The sequence below is a fragment of the Centrocercus urophasianus genome, unplaced genomic scaffold (genome assembly GCF_019232065.1).
Source record: "Centrocercus urophasianus isolate 14NV4802_14NV808 unplaced genomic scaffold, USGS_Curo_1.0 seq_10, whole genome shotgun sequence".
NCBI classification, from domain to species: domain Eukaryota; kingdom Metazoa; phylum Chordata; class Aves; order Galliformes; family Phasianidae; genus Centrocercus; species Centrocercus urophasianus.
The window spans coordinates 17,393,262-17,415,783 of record NW_024884142.1 but is presented as its reverse complement, the minus strand read 5'-3'; the positions used below and the strand labels follow the sequence as shown (position 1 = coordinate 17,415,783).

The window sequence follows — 22,522 nt, the reverse complement described above, 5'->3', positions numbered from 1 at the left end:
TCAGACTGTAAACTCGTCCTACAAGTTACTGCAGACTTTGCAAGGGAAGCCACAGCGTGTGGTGTAGGTCAGCTTTCCAAAGCCATAGGGCTGCTCCTGCCTGGCCGTAAATTCCCTGCAATAGCACATTCCTCACTATGTGAATCACAGGAAGCCACAGCTGCTAGATTTGGGTGGATCACCTTGTTCAGTAGCAAGATCAGTTGGCTGATAGGAAGAAGGAAAAACAGAGGAATTTCCTGGCAGCAGCCTGTAAGTGACGTATGAAAATGTTCCTTCATACCAATTGTGTTTAGCTGGTGGAGCAGTGCTGCAAGAGCTCATGGAGATACGATCTGGGAAAGGCTGAACATCTATCAGTTCATTTCTAACCTCTGAGAATTACACGTGTGAAGGCTAAATTTACAGATGAGGATATTAAGAGACAGAAAACTTTGCAAACTTCAGGAAACAAACCAACTTCTAATAGATGGCTTCTGACAGACTAGCTATTTATTTCACCAGTATTCAGAGTAGGCTGATGACGGGACCCTGTTAGACGATTGAAAGTGTGAAAGTTTGATACCTGCTTATAATTTGGAGTATGTTTTAGACTCTACCCAAAGTTCCACAGTTACATTAAAAATGAATTGGCATTTTCTTGTGTGTGTACCCTACCATTTTCAAGTCCTAACAGTTTCTATGCAGTGGTGTTTAGCTCAGATCATGGTAGTTTCCAGTTTAAGTGAACAGTGTTTTATTTCTCACTGTCAGCGAACCTTTGATCTCAGTGATAACCTGATTTTATCTGCTCCGTGTTCCCAGAATAAGGCTGCTGAATGTTAGAAATGGTGGAATTCATTTGGCAAACTTGTATCCTGCTTCACCTTGCATTAATTAGGCACAGGAATGTCGAGGGGATAATAATTGATTTAAAATGCATATGGAGATATTCATCTCTGTGAGAGCAAATCTTTCAGGAAGACTCCTTACTGACACAGTGCACTGTTGATACTGCTTCCTGAGCTGAACTCTACTAAAATGTTATTAATTTATGGCATCCTTAGTTACTTGCTATTAAATATTATTTGGTGAGCAGATTTCTGTTGCTTCTGCCTTGTAGACTGCTGAACTATTACAATGAAGAAATCTGAAGGAAAAAAAAAGAACTGAAGGAAAAGTTCAATATTAACTTCAAGATGCCATCTTCAGTCTTTGTGGCTGTAACAGTTCACTACACAGAAATGCAAAATTGCAGGTCTTCTCCTGCACTGAACTCATGCCATTGTCATTGAAAACTCTTGAAAGCTGGGTGAAGGCAAAAGAAGAAAGCCCTAATGTAGAGACCAGACACCATGCTTGGCTGTGTCCATGGGCAGAGCCTGTCCCTTGGGGACTGCACACACATCCCTTGGAAGCATGGGGTGATTTGGTGGCACAGTGTGATCAGCCCAATGCTGGGCAATGATACGGCTGCCCTCTGAAGGTGGGTGGGAACCCCCAGCTAGTCCTGGTACTTTGGAGCACCCTGAGGTTGGAGCAGAGAGCTGCCTTTGGGTGCTCCTTGTGTGCCTTCACATTAGCTACCATTGAGGATGATGAAGACTAGAACAGGACTGAGGGCTTTGGACTTCGTTAGCGTTTCAAGATTCTTGGTGATTTTGGAGCTCTGAGGTTAAACACTTCTTAAATAGGAGCAGTGTTTTGTTTTCTTTTGTTTTACCCCTTTTCCAGTATTCATATCCAGACTTTAACATCTCCTTTTTAAAGGACTGTGTCTCCAAATGACCAAATCAGGCTGCAGAGGCTTAAGTAACTTTTCCAAAAACTTTAAAAAAGAAAAACTATTTTGAGGCCTCCTCCAGTATTGCACTTAAATCCTTCTTGAAAGCCATGAGAACTTATAGTGAAGGAAAACTTACACATAATTGAAAACACAGAATCTAGTACTAGCAATAATTTTAGGCAGCTTTACATAGGCAAGCCCCTGCACAGATGCATTAGTTGTAACTTGGTGCTGTTGCAGGTGGCTGCTGGTGGCTCAACCTTTCCCATCTCACCTCAGCATGGCATCAGCAATAAGACATCCAGTCTCATTCTTCAGTGCAATGCATTTGTCCCAGCTCCCAGCTGCTGAATGTAAAACCCTCAGTTGTGTTAGGAGGTGTCACCTTTGAGCAGCTATCACTATTTATATTCAATTCAATCCTTTGTGTTTATGCTCCTTTTTTTTTTCTTTTTTTCAGAATTTCACCTGAGAATAGGGAACAAATCTTCTCACCCTGGTTTTCACATGGTAGCCAAGTGCTTGGCAAATCCCTCTACCTCCATAAGAGAGTAGCTAGGTTGAGTTTACCATACAAGTTTAAAGAAATCCTGCTGAATGGATGCATTTGGGCCTACCTTCATCTGTGAAGCTGTGCAGTGTAGCATTAGCTGGCCAAGTGAGGCACAGCACTTCTGTTGAGTGGTGGAAATTCTGCATTTCTCACTGCTAGGAAAGACCTTCTGAACTGGGCAACAGGAAAAGGAAAAAAATGTTGACAAAAGGGTAATTAGATGAAAAAAAATCATTCGGAAATTCTGCAAGAATAGGAATAATAGAGGAATAAAACCCCTCATATATTTGTTCTGTAGCTAAAAGTTTGTATGTTTGATTTTGAGTTGTATTTCATGTATCACAACTCTTGTATCACAAAAAAGATACCAAATGTTAAAAAAGTAGGAGTGTAAATGGAAAGAAGACTAAAAGAACTTATCTGGACTATAAGAGTTAAATATGCTTATAATTCAGAGTGCAGATACACGTTCATGCTGATGCAGCAGAACTTTTCAAGACTGAAATAGATTCTCAGGTTGCAATTTTTAAATGATTTTCCATATATTATACGGATTGAGATTAATCTTAATTTTAAATTGGTCGAAGAGCCCTTCAGTATTAATCAACAGATTTTGCCAAGCTATACATATTTTTCTACCTTCCTTTCTTTGAGTCCTTGAATGTAATAACATAGGGATTTCCTCCTACAAAGATGGATCTGCTAAATAAATTTGAATGAACTGAAACACTTAAACAAAAAAAGAATAAAACCCATGAAAAAATGGTCTGATAGCATCAGGAGTCTGAATCTATAATCCCCAAAACACGACTGTTTGAAATTAAATCTGAATCTACATGCTCTTCTATTGTTATTTAGAAACATCAGTTCCTTATATGACTTTTTAAAACCTTTTCTGCAAACCCACAGCTTGAACATAAAGTTTATATAGGAAAATATTCTAGAATAAGGCTATTATTATATAAGCCCTGTAACTCCCACGGAATTTCCCTTACGAAAGGGAACTCCAGACTGGCCAGTTGGCTTTCCTGTCATCTTTGCTGGTAGAGACATTCCGAGGGGTTATACTGTTGGTAATGCCCCATATGCTTCCTGCATTAAGAAGGTGAGGGAGAAGAACACCTGCCATGACATAAGCCATAATGAAAATCGTTCTTCAAGGTAGAAAAGCCCTAAAAAAAAAAAGGGGTGGAAAATCTCTATTTCTGAATTTCATTGTGGAGTTGTAGAGGGCAGTTCTAGCCAAAAGCTGATCAGATTTAGAAACAAGTGATGGGGACAGTCTGTATCTCGCATTTGTAGGATTACGGAAACAGCTAGAAAAGAAAAAACAAAGAGCTGCCCCTTTTCTAAAGCAGACTGGTGAGTTCTGAGGGTGTTCTGGGTTGGCAGCACTGGCAGACCACACTTGTTCCCTGGTGTTAAACACCAAGCAAACACAAACACATAAGAGCAAAAGTACATTCCTGCTTGCCCCACAACAGATGGTTTGTAGAAATCTCAGAACAAACTGACATTTAATAATATAACTGCACAATGTAACTGTACTCTGAAGCAGGTTTTATGGTGCCAAGTACTGTATACATCTCCTAAAATGTAACTTTAAAAAAATCATGCACACATTACATATTTTGACCCATTTATATGACAAACATAACAGTGCTGGGAGGGGAGGGCAAGGGCATTGCCTTCCCTGTAGCATCTGCTGCAGCTCCAGCTGCAAGCACAGCTGGATGCTCCTCTGCTCCACCCCACGTGTGGCTTTTGGTAGCTTCAGTGGTTTTAAACTGAGACAGGGGAGGTTTAGGTTAGATATTAGGAGGAAGTTTTTTACTCCGAGGGTGGTGACGCACTGGAACAGGTTGCCCAAGGAGGCTGTGGATGCCCCATTCCTGGAGACATTCAAGGCCAGGCTGGATGTGGCTCTGGGCAGCCTGGTCTGGTGGTTGGCGACCCTGCACATAGCAGGGGAGTTGAAACTTGAAGATCATTGTGGTTCTTTTCAACCCAGGCAATTCCATGATGATTCTATGATGATGATGATTCGACAGCCAACAAACATGTGAATCAAGTACTCCTTTTCCATTTTACTTGCAGTTGGTTCAGCCGCCATTTCAAATAGAGCTACCTGAGGGCTTTCTGAAAAAATGGCCCATGCTTTTAGCTACAAATCTATCTCGTGGTGTTTAGGTTAGAGCATATTTCATACAGCAATGTTAGACCTCCAGCCATGGATGTGAGCAGCTCAATTTGAATGGACCGCTATTAATTAAGCAGGTGAAACAGGAGATGGGGAAAAATTAGCTCACGGTCAGTGGTTACTTGCTGCAAATTTGTAAATGGTCTCTCTACTGTGCAGATAGGTAAAATAATGCTCATGTTAAAAGTTATGTGGAAAACAAAGGTTCTCAGCAAGCTAATTTTACTCTGTTAACAAAGAATGGTTTCAAGCCATTCTTGTTAACCATCCACCCACTTTCTCTTCCTTCAGCACCTCAGATCTGCAGATAGGAGGTACAATTGCAGTCCTTTGTTTCATCTTGAGATCTCTTTACAAAATAAAGTCTGCTTTTATCCCGTTGAAGCCTATGTGCTTTCCTTCATTGTTTAAAGCTAAAGGAGCTGAGGTCTAACTTTAAAGTAATCCTTTGTGCTGCCTTTTTACTCAACTCCCACTTCTTTGTTGTATGTATAGTCTAACTGTGTGCCTTCAGATGAACTTTTCCCCTGGCAAATCACACACTTAAAACAGGAAAGAAAAAAAAAAAAAAAAGAGGCTGGGGTGAAACCTTGGCCCCACTGTAGTTAATGGACTTTAAGGGGGTTAGGTTTCCACTCTAGTGAGGACTGCTCTTTTTGATGCTCCTTTTAATCCTGCCAGAGAATTTTTCCCCTTCTGGAAGGGAAGTGCTCCGAGCAAATTTCAGATGTAGAAGGTCTGCTAGAATGCACAGAGGACCATGAGTTTGTGTGATTTAACTGACTTTGTCAACAGCACTTGACACAAGAGTGGAATCATGGTCTCAGAACAAGTACGCCATTCTTAACATACTTGGAGTTCTTAATACAATTCCAAAAGAGTGAACATACAGAAACTGTCTTTGCATTTATATCTGTATTTGTTTGCTTGTGTTTGTGCCTTTGTTTTTATTTTCATTTTTATTTCTTCTTCTCTACTGGTGTTTTGTTTTTGTTTTTGTTTTTACCTGCCAGAGTATCACAGCATCCAAGATAGACCGATCTGTCCTGTGTGCTTTGTGGGTTGTTGTGAGAATTTGTAGCAGAGTAGAATGTTGCAGAAGGCAAGCAGAAAGGGATGTAGAAATAAGGAAAGGTGGTCAGAAACAGTCTTCCTCCCTGAACCACCAAAAGATAAAGGAAAAAGGAATGAGGAAAAAAGGAAAAAAATTACCAATACAATGTTGCAAAATGTAGTGGGGATCTTGGCCACTAAGCTGAGCGGGGCAAGCAGAAGAAACTGTCTGCAAGACTTGATGCAGTGTGGTTAGGGGGACAGAACAGTTAAGATGTTATGCTGAAGTGTTTCCTGTGGTGGCCTGCTGTTTTTCTTTCATGCCTGTCATACAGCTGCTCTCTGACGGAGCCACAGGAGATGAGATTGATGGCAGACTTGTCAAAAGAATGCGTGCCTGAAGACTAAACCCTTCCCCCTTCTCCTGTCAATAGTTTCATCCCATGGTGATATCCTGGCCATCTCCTTCTTTTCCATTAAGTAATCCCACTGAGAGCACACTGAGCCCAGCACATGCTTTCTGTTGAATCAAATCAACAGGAGAAAAAAGATTGGAATAGATATGTCTGCTCACTTGGAAGGAGCAGCTTCACATTTCTGTATCTTTCCCTTCCTTCATCTTTGAGACAGGATATGTACCATCAGGATCCTGGAGAAATGACTTCCTCATTCCTCAGTCATCCCTGTGACTTTCAGAAAGAAAGCTACCACCTTTCTGAAATCAGTTCTGTAAAAATGTTTAACTTTCTACATGTTGACCTTCTACAAGAAAATCTACTTTTTTTGCTTAGGCTTTCGTAATTCATGTAGCTGCCTATACTCATCTTTAGCCTTTAAGAAAGAGTAGTTCCACAGTGATCATAGTATCTTTTATCCCTTTGAGTTTCTCTTCAAATATTTTCTTATTCTGTTCTCCTGAACTATTTTTTTCTTCAAAATACATCAATGAGAAGGATACTAAGAGACATAGAGATCAGTAGTTAGTATTTTCCATAGGATGATGAGATATTGGAGATGTTGCAACATGCCTTGAGAAATGGAGAAAATGTCTAAGAACCCTCAATCTCCTTAGGTTTTCAAAAAGATGATTGAGGGGATGATTTAATTACTGTTTAATTACATCTGTAGAAACTTTTTGAACTCATCTGAAATAGGAGTTTCATGAGGACTGAGACAACCAGCAAGCATCAGTGAATTCAGAATATAGTTTGCTTGTTTTCTCACTTTTATAGCTAAAGCTAATTAGTGCATTTGAAAATACTTAAAAAAAATTACTTCAGAAAGTGAAAAGAGGTTAATAAAAAGTCTAATTTAAACATTTTGTATTGACCTAACCCTTTAGTTTGTTAAAGCAAAATCTGGGTCAACTCACTATGTTGATACCAACTGCTCTAGCAGTCCAGTTATCACTTGTTAATTACTCTACTGCTAAACAGACATTCCCCACAGTGGGCTTTGTATTCTCAGGTTGATGTAATCAAAAAGGCAACAAGACCTGGAATCATCTGAGTGTTCTTGGGTACAAATAACCATGGTTTTCTGTCAATGGGAAAGTGAGAGAATGGCCTACCCACATTTTAATCTGATAATTCATCTCATATATGTTGAGAGGGAAAGGGAATATTTAGCCAAGTACTGTTATTATAATCTTTCAGTCTTAATATTGATTTAAGGCTTTCATATCATAACCTATTAATGTTAGCAGTGACCTTCAGATGGAGCTTTCTTATGCCCTCTAACTTTTGCCTTCATGATTTGAAGATCAGCTTTATGAGGCACTTTGCTAAAGTAACTACTGTGTGGATTACTGCAGAACATGTGTCATTTAGAAAGTTATGAGGAATGGAAGAAACACAGACATCCAGGATCAAATTGTTGAAGCAGTCAGGCAAATGGACCCCTTGGGTCACGACCCAAACTTTTGTCTTAATGAGGAATATCAAGCACAGGGTTTAATTAGGAGAAGTAAAATTGTGTAATCAAACAACCTATTTTTAAAATAGGATGCAAAATGACTTTCTTCATATGCAGCTCTTGTATCTGCTTTCTGGAATAAGTCTTAGCAAGGATTCAATCTAAAGAGTACCAAATTTAAGACAATAAAGATGAACAGTCTTCAGCAAAAGTACTCATGTCTGCTTCATAGGCCAGCCAGCAGCTCTGGACTTCTGCAAGCTGTTCTAAAAAAGAAAGCATTTGACTAATTGGACAAAGGTGCTTGGTGGAGCTCTAAAATAATCACTACCATTCCTCATCTTTCCCAGCCCTAAATATACATTTGAACTCTATCTTTTAATCCTGTTTTTTGGCAGAACATCTTTAATCTCCTGTCCTCCATACTCACAAAAATTCATCTGCATGTGAGTTTAAATAAAAGTCACTATTTATAGTAGATTTATATTGTCTAAATTTTTATTATACTGTCATGAAGAATTTTTCAGAGTTCTGCTTTGAACAGAGATTTAGATGTGCGCTCTACTTATACCCTCTAACTACTGACTTTTGATTTTTTTTCCTACCAGTAACGATTATCATTACTCCTTCCTTTTTCTAAAATAAAGTTTGAAGTCATTCAACATCAGCTGCAAATTTGATTTGAATTTTGCTTAACTGTTCCTACAAAGTGAAAAACTAAGGAAAAAATTTGGAAATGAGAAATTTCCAAATGCTTTAAAGTCTAGTGTTTGGTTTACAACAAATCTAAGATACCCTTCATAAGCATGTTTTGCCACTGTCAGTGAACTCAAATTAGGATACAGAATTACAGAACTGTAGGGGTTGAAAGGGACCTCTGGAGATCATCTAGTGGGTTCTGAATATCTCCAGGGAAGGAGACTCCACTGCATCTCTGGGCAGCTTGTTCCACTGCTCTTGTCACCCTCAAAGTAAACAATTTTTTTCTCATGTTGATATGGAACTTCCTATATTCCAGTTTGTTCCCATTGCCCCTTGTCCTGATACTGGTCATCACTGAGAATATCCTGGCCCCATCCACTTGGTTTTCCCTCAGTGACTCCATGTCATCCAAATTCCTTAGAGATTAACATCTTGAATAAGCTATTCATCATATTTATCATCTTCACAAAGACAGAGATTAAGCTGAGTGGCCTGTAGTTTCCCTGGTCCTCCTCCTTCCCTTTTTGAAGACTAGATTGACATCATTTTTCCTCCAATCCTCAGGCACCCCTCCCATTCTCCATGACCTCTCAAAGATGATAGAAAGTGGTCTGGCAACCACTTCTGCCAGTACACGAGTGCATCTCATCAAGACCTGTGGATTTGTGCACACTGAGTTTGCCTAGACAGTCTCTGACTGGATCCTCGGGGAAGTCTTCCTTTTCCCAGACTCCCTCTTCACTAGGGAATACGACTCCTAAGGGGCAGTCTTAGCAGTAAATACTGAAGCAAACAAGGTGTTCAGTAACTCCTTGTTTCAGTTATTTGTGTTCAGTAACTTCCACTGTCTCTGTGCCCTCCATTACCAGAGGACCCACTTCATTCAGTAGGAGGGCAGCTCACAGGAAGGCAGCTAAGGAACATCTGTCACTCTTCTGGTTGGCCTGGATTATTCCCCAGTCAGTTGCAATGGCATAAGCTTTGCCATTTTTGACCTCACCCATGAAATCCTTCCATTTAAACCTCACTTCACTAGGTTGGCCAGCCTGCTGCCAAAGATTGCTCTGCCTCTTCTAAACAAATGGATTCTGTCGCTCCCTATCAGGTTATAATTCTCATGATTTCTTTTGTCACTTCGCACTGGCTGCAGTCACATAGCTGTGAACTGATGTCTATTTCTAGCTGCCTTCTTTCCTCCAACTGGCAAAATTAAAAATAAGGTAATTTGGGCACCAGTATTCTTCACTTGTGCTCCTAGGGCTTTATAGTCTTCTTTGATTCTACTCATGTTCCAGCTTCTGCTGTCATTCATGCCCACATACAAGAGCAATAGTGGATAGTAGTCTGTGTTCTTGACAAGCTTTGGCCCTCTCTTAGTAATGTCCTGGATCTTGGTTGGCTCCTGGGAGGCAGCAGACTTCCTGTCAGGCTGCCAATGGGGAGCCTCAGTACCTTTTAACATGGAGCTACCCACTACAAGAATAGTGCAGTAGTTCAGGTATTTCCATAAGAGATATCCTACTTGAGCCCCCTGCCCACTTCGTTCTTGGAATGTTTTCAGCATTTTCCAATAGATTACGCCTTGGTAGCTCTCTCCCTCTCTCATTCTCTCCCCATGAATCTGTGTTTAAATCTCTAATATTTTAGCAAACTAATTAATTAATGCTAATTTGATTAGTGGACAAAGAAATAAGAATTATATTGTGTATTTTGGTTCCGTGGTCATATAGAAAAAGCAGTTATTTTCACAATCCCCTAACCCCACACTAAATTTTTGGGTGATGATTTCCTGGATACATTATGTTGCGTTAATAAAGAAATTTGATGCCTTGGTTTGGGTGGCAGAGGTCTATAATAAGCTGTCTGTGTTAGTCACTGACCTAAGGACTGCTTACGTCTCAGAGACCATTTCATCCTGCATCCTGGTTTCTTAATGACTCTTTAATTTTATTTTAATTCCATGGTTATTGTGACAGAATGAATTATCAGATATGGGAAAAAGTCAAAACATATGGGCCCAATTAGTCATTAATCCCCTCATGGTTTTGCAGCGAGCTATGGCAGGAGTAGGGAGAAAGCTCTAAGTCCTCCAATAAGCCAGACTTAAGTCACTGCAGGACAAGAAGTATTCAGAAGTTTCTGAAGTGCCAAGAAAGAATTTGTCTAACTTGAGACTGGCAGATTTTGGAATATGAAAAATAATCCTTCCATTCTGATCAAGTCTTCCTGCATTTGTTTTTGAGCCTTGTACTGCAGGAAAAAGTGTAGTTTGAATAAAAAGAGAAAACGGAGGAAATAATCTGAGACCTTGCGGTCTCATCTCAGAAAAAAACTAGGTTTGACTATCCAACGCTATCGTGTCTCTCAATGTGTGAGTTCTGAATCAACGAAATTCAAACGTGTTCTTCAGGTGAATGCTATAACCCTTGGAGGAAGCTAAGGAGACAGACCCAGTAGTAGGACAGGACTGATTTGTATTTTTGATGCAATATAAATACTATTGCTCTAAGAGAGTTTTGACTGAGACAGAAATGGGCAGTGACTCGGGCATAGGTAAGTTACTCTCCCAAGTGACAGATGCTTGCGTTTTGGTCCTTGGTCTAGGGGAGGTATGTATATATAAACACTCCGTAACTTTTAACTCTCTCCTTAAAGATGAGGGTTAAAATTCTTCAACCCAGACAATGAATTAGCTGTCTTGTTCAGTACTTTAACCCATGATGTATGTGATGAAAAGCACAGAGGAAGAATGTTCACGCTGGAAGTTTTGTGTAAAATTGAACCTTAAGAAATACAAATGAAACTATAGTATGAATTTAGCAGAATTTCTGTGTAGTTTTGTCATGACTGAAGCTGAACTTTTAAAGGGGAAAAAAAGACCTTCTTAACACACTAAAATGTTGTCATGACATTCTGCTAGTACTTTTAATTACATTACAGTGTTAATACATCTAGACTTACAAGGCTAAATCTAATGTTCAGATGTGCTTTCTGTGAATATTATGTCTTCACTCTTTTTTGGAAAATAAAGACCTGAAAACAGCTGTTACCCTCAAGAGAGCCATGTTCTGAACATTGTTTAGATGTTTGCTGCTGTTTCAAATTGTTTCAGGAGACCAATATGCAATGCTTTTTAGTATTCTTACACAAATAGATAAAAAGTTAAAAAAATAAAAAATGAAAGCAAAAAGAAATATCTTGTTTTATAACCAGGGTACACTATTTGCAAATACTTCTTTTCATGTTTGTCCATTGATATCAAAATGTAGCATCAACTGCAGCATTTTTCTATATGACAAATTTTCCTTTTCCTTTTTCATCCATTTATCAAAAACTAGAACAGTCTCCTGCACTATTTATGACTTGCAAGAACAAGTTTAAAGTAGCATCACCATAGTATTTATTGCTTAGTTCATTAACGTTTGGAGAGCAATTATGGTCTAGTGAAATGTAAGCGCTAGTAAATAGATTATTCATTCTTGCATATAGAATCTTCACAGTTCTCAGACTGCCAAAACATGCGCTTATCCACTCCTTAATTCCCGACTACTCAAACCAGAGAGTTATTGTTTTCTAAGGCAGAATTTATTATTTTTTCTTTCATAGGAGGCCTCCATTACATGGCTATCAGTGATAGTACTGAAAATCAGCATGGGGGACTAGGTGATGCCACGTTAAGCATTGTAAGGGAGCTCAGAAAAAAAAAACAACATAAAACATAAATTAAAAAGTGTTCTTGGTCTTTTCTTGCACCAGTGTTTGTTGCTATCACTCCTTTTTCATTTCAAGAAAGGAGCATGCCCAGTTTGGCACAATTAAAGAACCTCAAGAGCAGATGAAGGGCTGTTGAATCTATAGCTGTGGCAATGCTTGTGGGAAAGGCTGGAACAGCTAGGAGGAAGGTGTCAGCCAATAAACCTGAAAAATGGTCCAAACACTATCATAAAGCCCTTCTTTAATAGCATTTTTAATTTTAATAATATGATTTGGTTTGTTTCTTAGGGCCCTGTGCTTATTATAAATCAATCCTTGAAGCTGCCAATCTATGGGATCTCCTCTAAACTCCCTCAGTACACAGTTTTGGTAGTTTCACTTTGTACTGAGAAGGTCCATTAATAACCATACACTACAAGAGGCATTAAAAAGGCCACCCATGCTTCTAACACGCACAGTCCATATTTCTCTCCTCTCTTCATGGCAGCTAGCCTAATGGGAATGATGTCAAGGGGTGCAGTGAAACACTGTTTGCCTCTTGACTTCTATCTCAGGGTGGATCTTTTCCTGGTTGACAGCCATTCATTTACTCAGAGAACACTAAAGTGGAATTCATTTACTGCTGACAGGAAAGGAAGAGTGCCACCTGCCATATCATCAGCAGCAGACCTGGCTTACAGCCTATGCTGCTGCCCTCCGGTCAAGTCTGCATACACAGACCTGTGAGTTGCTCTAATGACACATAACTCTCAAGTTTATCATCCACACGTGTTGCATGACTGTGACCCATAAGCAGCATCTGCAGTGATGGGAGCCTCATTTCTGGCTGACTCCAGACAGCTTCATGCTTGCTCTGTGCTCCTCCCGTCTGTCTGGCCAGCTCCTCTGTCTGTCCAGAAGGAGACAAGCGAGCACAGATGAGGTTTTCAAGGAAGTACACGTCTATGTGCAAATGTCTGTGTGCAACTTTTTATTACAGACAGAGCTCATTTATCACTCTGTTTATTTAAAGTTGCCTGACACTTCTGACTATAAAATCTCATTTTCAATGCTGAAGTGTAACCATCTGATCTGAAATGGTCCAAGTCAGTAGTCTACCTCAGACCGAAGTGACTGTATGGGGCATGTGCTTATTATTTGAAACTTTCAGGCAAACCTCTTTGGTGGTCCCCTGAAAGTTAGGAACAAAAATACGCAGCTTTACAAAAAGTGCCCTTCTTTCCCACAGTACAAAAAATGATTGCTCTTTGGTGAGTTTTTCTTTGAAAATTGCTCATGCTTCATAATAGCAGGCATGACTGCCAGCTCAGCTGGCATATGGTGGCCTTTAGCTGAGGGGGATATGCTTTTAGTGAAAATGTGTCCAAGTCTGGGTAAGAGTTAAGCCACCAGCTCAGAAATTACAACCTGTCCTGTAACCGCAACTTCCTCTGTGTTGCTGCAGACCCCTGAAAGAGTGTGGACTGGTTGTAGGCTGCTCACTGCCATCTCTTGACCTACCAGGCTCCTGACTGCAGTGCTGTCAAAACTCACATGTCTGAGACTGACAGCTACTCTACAAGACAGTTGTTTGAACTGTTTGACTAATTTAACTGTTCTCTACTCCCTAAGCAATGGATTGGTTCCATTTATGAACTGTAGTGCTGATTAGTGGTAATCCCTGGTGTGTGCCATCCCCTCTTGAGGTGCTGTGGCACTGAAGGGAAAAGCACTAGTTAGCACAGGGAAGTTAGCTGAAGCTGTTTCTCTGATAGTACTCATTATTCCGTAGCACAGTCAGAGCTACTGCTCTGACCTGGAAAGAGGATGGCCAGAATGCTCAAACTCATGCAGTTAAAAAATAAGGGTATTTGTAACAAAATTCAGACTTTCAGAAACCCTGTAATCAGTCAGATTGGTGGACAGGCAAAAAGCCAGGCACCTTAGAAAGATCAATTGAGTCCAACACCAGGCAAAAAAAAAAATTTACTTTCTGAAGGCTTCGCTTTGCAGTCAGAGCCCAGCGCTCCTCCCCTGCTATCATGCCGCTATCAGCAGACGCTAAAAATGTTAGGTACCTTCTTAGTGATAATGAACAAAGAAGAAGACCACTCTAAGTGTGTTATCGAGTTACTTCACTTGTTCAAGTGGAGGATTTTTTGTCTGGTATTGTATTAGGACATCAAAGGGCAGATTCTGTTCTCTTTTCTGTTTGTTTTTTTTTTTTTTTTTCCAATTGCTTCAAATGAAAGCCCCTAGACCTTTACACATAAAAGAACTGTAATCCAATCGTGTTCAGATATACAGAATTTAGGAAATTCCAGAATTCCAGTGTTTCATCCTGACAGTGTTTGTATGAAAGCATAATTCAACAATACATAAACATAGACAATTCCATATACTTTCTATCAATATAAAATGCAACCAGACATTTTTCACAAGTCTTAATCACAACCTACATTATTTTCGATTTCCTTATATATAATCATTTATCTCTGTGTCTGCTTTACAAAATTTTACTGAACTGGTAATTTTTTCTAGCTCTTTGTTATACACCTATTATTATTTCCCAGTCAACTGCTAACAGTCAGATTGAGCCTTTCTTCTCTCTAGAACTCTTATTCATGAATAAGGAACCTAAGCACATACACAATTTTCTACTTAATTCGACTTTTTTTTTATGTAAGTATCCTGAATTTTAATGAAGAAATTAAGCCCTTCAATCATAATTACAAAGAAATACAACTGCATAGAAGAAAAAAAAATGCACAATACAAAATAATAGCAGACTATTGTTTCTAATAATTGTTTCTAATAATTTTAACTGTTGTAAAAGAAAAAAAAAAACAGTCCACATTGTCTTCAAGCAGAGCAACTTTTATCAACAGCAGCTGTCACAGATGGGTTATGTTAGTTAAGAAGATTCCAAAACAGGAAAAAAAAAGAAAAAAAAGAAAAAAAAAGAAAATGCTTATATAAATGAGAAGAATATCAGCTTGATTATAAGTCTTTCATGAAAAGAACATTTAATGCTAGGCTCATCTGTGTTTCCTTAGACATGAGTAAGGAAGTGTAGACCATAAAAATACAGTTCAGAGTACTTTTTCCCATGTAAAAACTTGCATTTATTCACATTCTCAGTGATTAAATAGAACACAATATATCATTCTGCATATTTTGAGAACTTCGTAGGAGCCTGGATGAGAGAACTGTTAAGATCATGAATCCAAATGCTAAATTTGTTAGTAAAAAAATAATACTTTATTGCCAGATTCGTTTCTGAATGGTACTGATAATTTTATCTTAATGTATCACAAATTTATATAGCTATTTATTTTTATTTCAATCTTTACAGAACTTTAATTAAAAAAAACTGTTTTACATTGACTTAACATAGGCAGTCACAAACCAAAATGTATTAATAATCTGAAAATTACTGGAACTTTGTCTGACATGATCTCACATTTTTATTTTTAGTCATGTCAATAGAATTAACTGGAGTATACTCAGATTTCTGTATCTATGCTATACAGCTCTTCATGAAGTGAAAATGATGGTGGTGGTTGTTGTCAAGTTCATTACATAGTCAGATGGAAGAACTAATTAGCTTCAGAACATTGATTTAAGTAACATTTCTCTAGCCAAATCCATCAGCATAATCTAATAATAAGCAATTCATTTCAGTTTTTGCTATTGAGATTATGTCTCTACATTCTGTCAACTGAGTTCAATGCACGTGGTTCCAAAAATGCGAACATGATCTTATGCACAGAGGGCTCCAGCAGCCTGAGGTCCTTCTGATTCCACAGTTTCTGTTCTTGACATCCCAACTGGCCACCTTCACCAGGGCAGTCAATAAATGGAAAAGAAAGATAAAGATTCAGATCATTTGGGGTTAAATTGGGATCTGATTTTTCTGGGCCACACACTAAAGGCAGTACAGTGCTGTGTCAATGAAGGTAGTACTACTGTTTGTCACTTCTCACCTGAAGAACTGGCCAGCCAAAGAGCATACATGATGTTTTAGGTAGTGATAGTAGTTTCAGCTTCGAAGTCCATCTGACAGAGCAGCTAAAATATGTAGAAGGGTCAGAAATATCAACCCTTTATTTTGCCGCTTCCTTTACACTCATGTAGGCTGATGGTATCCACACCCTCCTAAGGCACCTAGTTTTCTCAATTTATTACATAGGGAATGCAGATTCATGACTCAGTGTTACAAATTTCATTCCATGGTACTGGCACAGAAAGTCAAACGTTATGTGATACCAAATGCTCCTCTCAGAACGTGCCTGAACAAGAGAGTAAGATGCACACAGTGCACTTTAACCTATACTGATACATGAATTGCACAACCTGCAGAGGAACAACTCATCTCTGTCTGCATTTAACCATGGCTACGCTGCTGTTCAAACTAATTACTTTCAAACTTGATATTTTGGTATCCTGAATATATGTTTCTTTAATTACCTGTCTGACATAACCACTGGAAATGAGGTGCTGGAGGAATCTCGTTGTAATACATTGAGTAGAATGTTTAAACCCATGTGATCTCAGATTTATTAATCACCTTGTAAGGTGGTACTTCTAGTGTAAAATGAGACCTGCAAATGGAAAATGTGAAAACAATGCACAGGTTTCAATATGCTCCAGAACTTCAGTCTTCTGGATAACATGCTTCACTAAAAATTTGTGTTTGCTCATTAAGGACTAAGAAGTTCACCTATCCCATTGCTGACATCGTCATCTATTCAGACGTCTATTCTGTCTGAAACAAATAATTAATTCAGAAAAGTTAGAATTTGCACTTGAAGATTGAAGATTGTTCTGTTTCTGATCAGCAAAAAGTCCCATGTTCCTGGAAACATACCTGCTCTTTCAAACAACATTGATCTAATCCCTCTAAAGTCTGCACCCTATTCTTGTTGAAAATCACAGCCTAGAGAAATCTGTTGAAGATCTATGCTTCTAAACATGTCTGTAAGCTCTTTTTGGATATCTGCTGTGTATAGAGTTTTCTGAACTCTGTTAAGATAAGGCATGAAGTGTTCTATGTGGGAATTGTCATATAACACATTGTAAAATTTGTTAAAGTTTAAAAAATTTTACTGTATCAAGAGGTCAGACAGATAGGAGATTTGGGAAAAGGAATGTGTTAGCTTGCTTTTAATAAAGACAAAAAGAAGGGTCGCTAAGGAATGTATGCTAAAGCTACTAAAGGATTAAAAGGTGCAAAATTCTAAATAAAAAGGTAGTAATATTTAACAGTAATTACATGACCAGATCCAATCATTCGTTATATTTTATATCCTTTGTGAGCGTAGCAACATATTTGGTACTAAAAACAAACTTTTTTTTTAATTAAAAAAAATTCACAAAGCCATATTTTAAGAATCATTAACTATGAGAGATAGTAAACAAGATAGTAAAAAAGATAGTAAAAAAAGAAAGTAAATGAGAGATAGTAAAAAAGGATGTATAGCAATGAATGACTTATACAACCAACATCTAAGCAAAATAACAAACTTCAAACTGCTGGTAAAATTAAATTTGTTTGAATGACATATCTTCAAGTAGCCCACTGAACCAGTAAAATTGAAACCAGCTATTGAAAGCACATCAAGGCATCATCAAAAGAATTCACTGGAACCAAAAGCGGAAGAGGCTGTTACTGATTTCAACATGGGTGTATTATGCAAACAGCAAGAAATACAAACAAAAATATTATTTATTTTTCCTTAACTGGTGTTAATCAAACACAGAGTAAGATTTTTAGTTTGCTATTTTCCAAGAGACAGTCAGAATGAAATATTAAGGTAACTCATCCTTTTCCCTAACAATTTTTTTTTCTTTTGTTTTTAATTGTTTCTATTACGGGAGGATCTTGGCCCAGCTCTTTGTCCTTTTTTCCTTCAGACATAATTTAAAAAGGTCCAACACCTGTGTTTCCAATGACGTAGCTGTAGTGGAAAAGCTAAGAAGAGCACACTTGTAAGGGAGGAAAATCAGCAGCCTTTTTTGTTCTCACTTTCATGACGTAAATACCCTTGTTTGGTAGACCACAGGAGGAAGTTCAGCCCACATATAACATTTTCACCCAATCTCTTGTTCAAAAGCATTAACCTAGCTAGCAGAACTGAAGTCATTCTGCCAGAACGCTGTGTACCTTTGGCATTCCCAGATAATCAGACGCAGAATATATTCCTGTAGTTATAATTGAATTCTGAAATAAGTACTTACTGTAGTATAAAATACACTTGGGCAGCATTTTCATTACAGCGCTTAATCCAGCAGGAATCTGTATGAGTGCCTCAGAATTCCCCCAAAGAGTATCATGTTTTCAAAAATAGATTTGACAGATGTACAATAGGTCATGAAGTACTTAACAGAGATAACACCTTGAACACATGATTACTTCCACAATGAAATGAATAAAAGAAACGTGTAGAGTCTTAAATAAAACAAGTCTGAAATGCTACACATCTGACTGGAGTACCAAAGAGGTCGAGCTTTCCAAGAAAAGAGCTGAAACTTATTACAAAACGGAGGTGAAATATCTGCTCTCAGGACATGGCTTCCAAAATGGCATTTATTTTATTGTGACTGTAGGACATTTAAGACAAAGATTGGTCAGAGAAGTATTTTAGTCAGGTTTTCAAAAGAATTCCTAAAATCTTTGAAAATTATTCTAGTGATTTATTTTCAAAAACACTGTACCTAATTACAAGAAATAATAGAAAAATTCTGAATAGGTTTTCAGCTGCCAAATTAGTTTAAGAACTAAAATAAGTCTAGAACTTCTACTGTCTGACATTTCAATGTTATATGAAACTGCACACATAGAGGCACGTATTTCCATTTGATCACTTTAAATGGTATTTTTATAATCTTTACCAAAGAGATTGGAAAGTATGTTCAGGTAAAAATATATGCTACAAAGATATGTCTGATAAGAAGTCTCATTAAGTATATGCATAAATTCCCTTATGTCCAAAAAGAAACATTTAATAATATATGAAGCAGATGTTTTCAGCATAGGCAACTGTAGAGATTGTATATATAGTTACTGAAATTAAATGGTATAGAGTCTTTTTTCCACTTATACAATATCAAAATATTTCACTGCTAGGTGTCTGATTTGCCCAACTACTTACAGTTGCTTCTTAACTATGCAGTTTGTACATCTGTTAGCTCTGATTGCCTAATTGTGGCTGTCAGGTAATCAGAACAGATTAATTTGCATGATGATGATATATTTCTTCTTCAACAGCTATAAGCTGAATAGACAAATCTCTACTTGATGGGATGACTATAGTCTTAAAGCTTTTCAGAATTATTACAATGCTTGCCAGCAGTAATGATTCTGTTTCTCTCCTCCCTTCTCTTCAGTGCAGGCAACCACTCCCAATTTAAACCAAGTAAGTGAGAGAGTTTACATACATAGAAGAGAAGGAAAATCTCTTCCCTCCAGACCTAGTTCTGCTGCAGTTGGAGTCAGTGGAAGTTTTGCCAATGACCTCAATAGGAATAACACTTTGTAAACTTCCTTTCTTCTAGCAGGCCAATAAACTTCTTATCTGCACAATGACTGCCACATATTTGTACCACATATTTTTACCTACAGTTTGACTAGCTTAACACTGGGAGAAGTTACATAGTCATAAATTTTGGAAGTGTTTAATAGGGCTTTTAGGCACACAGTCCCCTGCAAATCTGCAGAAACTATGCAGCTGAAACCCGACATTCACTCTGCAAGTGCTGTTGAGGTACCATTTTCTTATATATGCTGACTGCTAGTAGACATATGGGTTTTTATATCAGAATAATGAATGTAAAACAGATATTATTTACTTGTTATATACGCTATTGAGCATCTGAATTAATGAAACAGAATTTGTGTATGGATGGCAAGGTCAGGGAAGAATAAAGATATTACTGCCTATAACTCAACCTTTGATGTATTCATTTATGAGTGGCTGAGGAGGAAAGCTTGTGTTGCTTGTTTTGTTGGCTTTTACAGTTTACTTATAACTTGATATTTGGAGGAGGAAAAACAAATAGTGAGATTATATGTATAATTACAGAGTAGACAATTGCAGGCAAGGCTATTTTCCAAATGTTGGTCTACTAGTGTGCCTCTGTGAGGACCTGAAAGAGTATCATAGATTCCAGGCGGATGCAGTGTTTTCTGATAGCGGAAGTAAAAAAGGTAACTGTAATGCAGCTGTGGAATAATCATGTACGCCCATTAGGCTCTGGACATCTATCTCTCTTTAAACAGAGCTACTGCACAGCCATCATTTACATTAAAACTCCCGGTCCATTACTAACAGGTGACCTTGTGACCTTACTTTAAATGCTTCACATCCTATTGCTTTCCTCTGAACCATCTACTTTCTGAATACTTCTACAATGAGTCTTAGCACTGTCATGTATTTCCGGCTTCGAATTCTGGAAAATGTTTCTGTTTGAGAAAAAAAGTGCATTATTTTACTTTTCTCATGAAATTAAAATGAAGCATGCCATTACCTTTTGCTCTCCATAGCAATAGACTGAAAATACATTTGTGTGCTTCTCTGTCCTGGCCTCTGGATGATGGCAGTTAATTTTCCCAGTCTTTCAAATAAAACAAAAAAAAACAAAAAACGAATGTAGTCATAAATGCATTGAAATTAAATACTAATAAAGGTTCTTTGAAAGAAAGCATATATTCATGTTCCCACTTAAAATAAAGGTTTATTATACTTGAAAAAGGTATTTAAAGCATTCCAGCTCTCTAAAGCCTTGCAATACACTTCTGCAATAGCTTGTTACCCATTACCGAATAGATCTAATTATATTTTCTCTGTAGTAGTATTACAGTTACAGATGTTTTTTTGCTACTGATTGGAACGTCAGTAATAATTTAATTAGATATTACGACAGTTTCCATGCCTTATATGTTAACACAGTTAAATTCTCTCTGTAAACTAGTTTTGAGAACAAATGTTTCTGTTCAAGACCTTTTACAGTGGAAATGTTTCAAAGGTAGAAAAAGTTAATTATAAGGCTTTTTCCCCTTCTAAATCCTCTGAAGGAGCAGGAACATTTTCCATGGAAATATGGTCAGTGGTTGAAATGTCAGAGAGGCTCTTACTGTCAGGCACTGAATAGTAAATGGAAAGTATATGAAATTTAAACTACCTTACAATCTAAGTTAAGCGGTACTATTTATTTATACAGCTATAGTGACCCTCACTGTGCAGAAGATATGCTTTTTACTGTGTGGTTTGCTTGTATGCGAGAACATTGAATGGCTGTATTATATTTAATTAAAAGCAATAGTGGGCCTACCCAGATGTTAAAAGGGCTTGATCTCAACAGTGTGTTGACATCAGATGAATAGGAGAGGCCACCTGCTAGCTCCACTTTTGGCTTTGTGGATGATTTGCATTCCTGTGGCCTGTTGCTCTGCATGATTGCTCTCAGCACTTTACAGCCCCATGAACTGTTTAATATCATGGATACCTTCCAGCCATGCAGGCTATCTCCTTTTGTAACATCAGTGCAAAAGAAAGAATGACCATTTGCATGATTTTGATGGGTAGAGAATGATGTTTTCACTTAGTATATACCACATCAAAGAGGGGGAAATGCTTTTATATAAACTGGCTTAAGATAAAAATTAATCCATTCTTGCCTAAGAGCACCAACAGACTTTTTTTTCTCTTTCTAAGGGATAATGCTCATCATTTGAATCTGTGTATGATGTGGCTCAGTCTGTAAGCAGTACCCTTGTCTTTTCACTTGAGCTCAGAACAGTTTTAGTGCAAACACGCAAAATGAGAATAATTTACTAAATGTGTTCAATGATTGTCTGAATGTTGAGGATCCCTTTAGCAGTTTAATGTATTCATGAAGACAAGTGCAGCTGTTAGACTGTATGATTTATAAGGCCAGTGCAGTCCTGATTTCTAAACTCCTTCTAAGAAATAATAAATACTTTAAAGTGAGAAGTAAGACGAGTAGAATCAGAAGAAAAAGAAGCTGTCATAACAATGACTGCAATGATTTCCAGTAGGTAATATTAAAAGACAGAAGAAAAGTGCGAGATGCGTTATTTCCATATATTGTCCTCTCCTGAAATTATATTTGCTGTGTAAGTCTCACTGTAATTAAGTTCCAACTTGAATGTTACAGCATCATCACTCAGGAAGCAGAGGGATGCCATTAGCTAAAAATAGTCTTAGTTGTTTTCCAGATTCTTTTGTATTTGTGATCTGTATTTATTATTTCAGCAATATGTTGACTTCATCCCAGCAAGCTCTACTAATGTTTTCTTGTAGTTTTATACTTTAGTATTAAATAATGCATTCAGCAGACACAAAAATGTATCCCATTGTGCTCTGATAAAAGGTACATTCATTTACTTAAGCTCTAGAAGCAAAAGCTAACAATTAAACTTACAGCAGAAAGCTTGCTTTTTTGTTTATCTTTTTCATCATGCAGTATGATGATTAAGGTACAAGATTGAAAAATAAATTATTAATACACAGCGGATTTATATACAATATGTGCAATAATTCAGTTTTAACTTCATGTTAAAGGATTGTTAAATGTTGAATATTTTAAATCGACCTTTTGCTATAACTGGACAATGATT

At 37.7% G+C, this 22,522-nt stretch overlaps 1 protein-coding gene across 1 annotated transcript in view; it reads left to right on the top strand.

Annotated features, from left to right (window-relative positions):
* The first annotated feature begins 19,576 nt into the window (after positions 1 to 19,576).
* HMGCLL1 (3-hydroxymethyl-3-methylglutaryl-CoA lyase like 1) overlaps positions 19,577 to 22,522 on the top strand; it is a 98,851-nt gene continuing 95,905 nt past the window's right edge. The window contains exon 1 of the mRNA XM_042819468.1: positions 19,577 to 19,646. Within this exon, the coding sequence (XP_042675402.1) occupies positions 19,605 to 19,646 (42 nt within the window). The 5' untranslated portion in view covers positions 19,577 to 19,604. The remainder of the gene's footprint in view (positions 19,647 to 22,522) is intronic.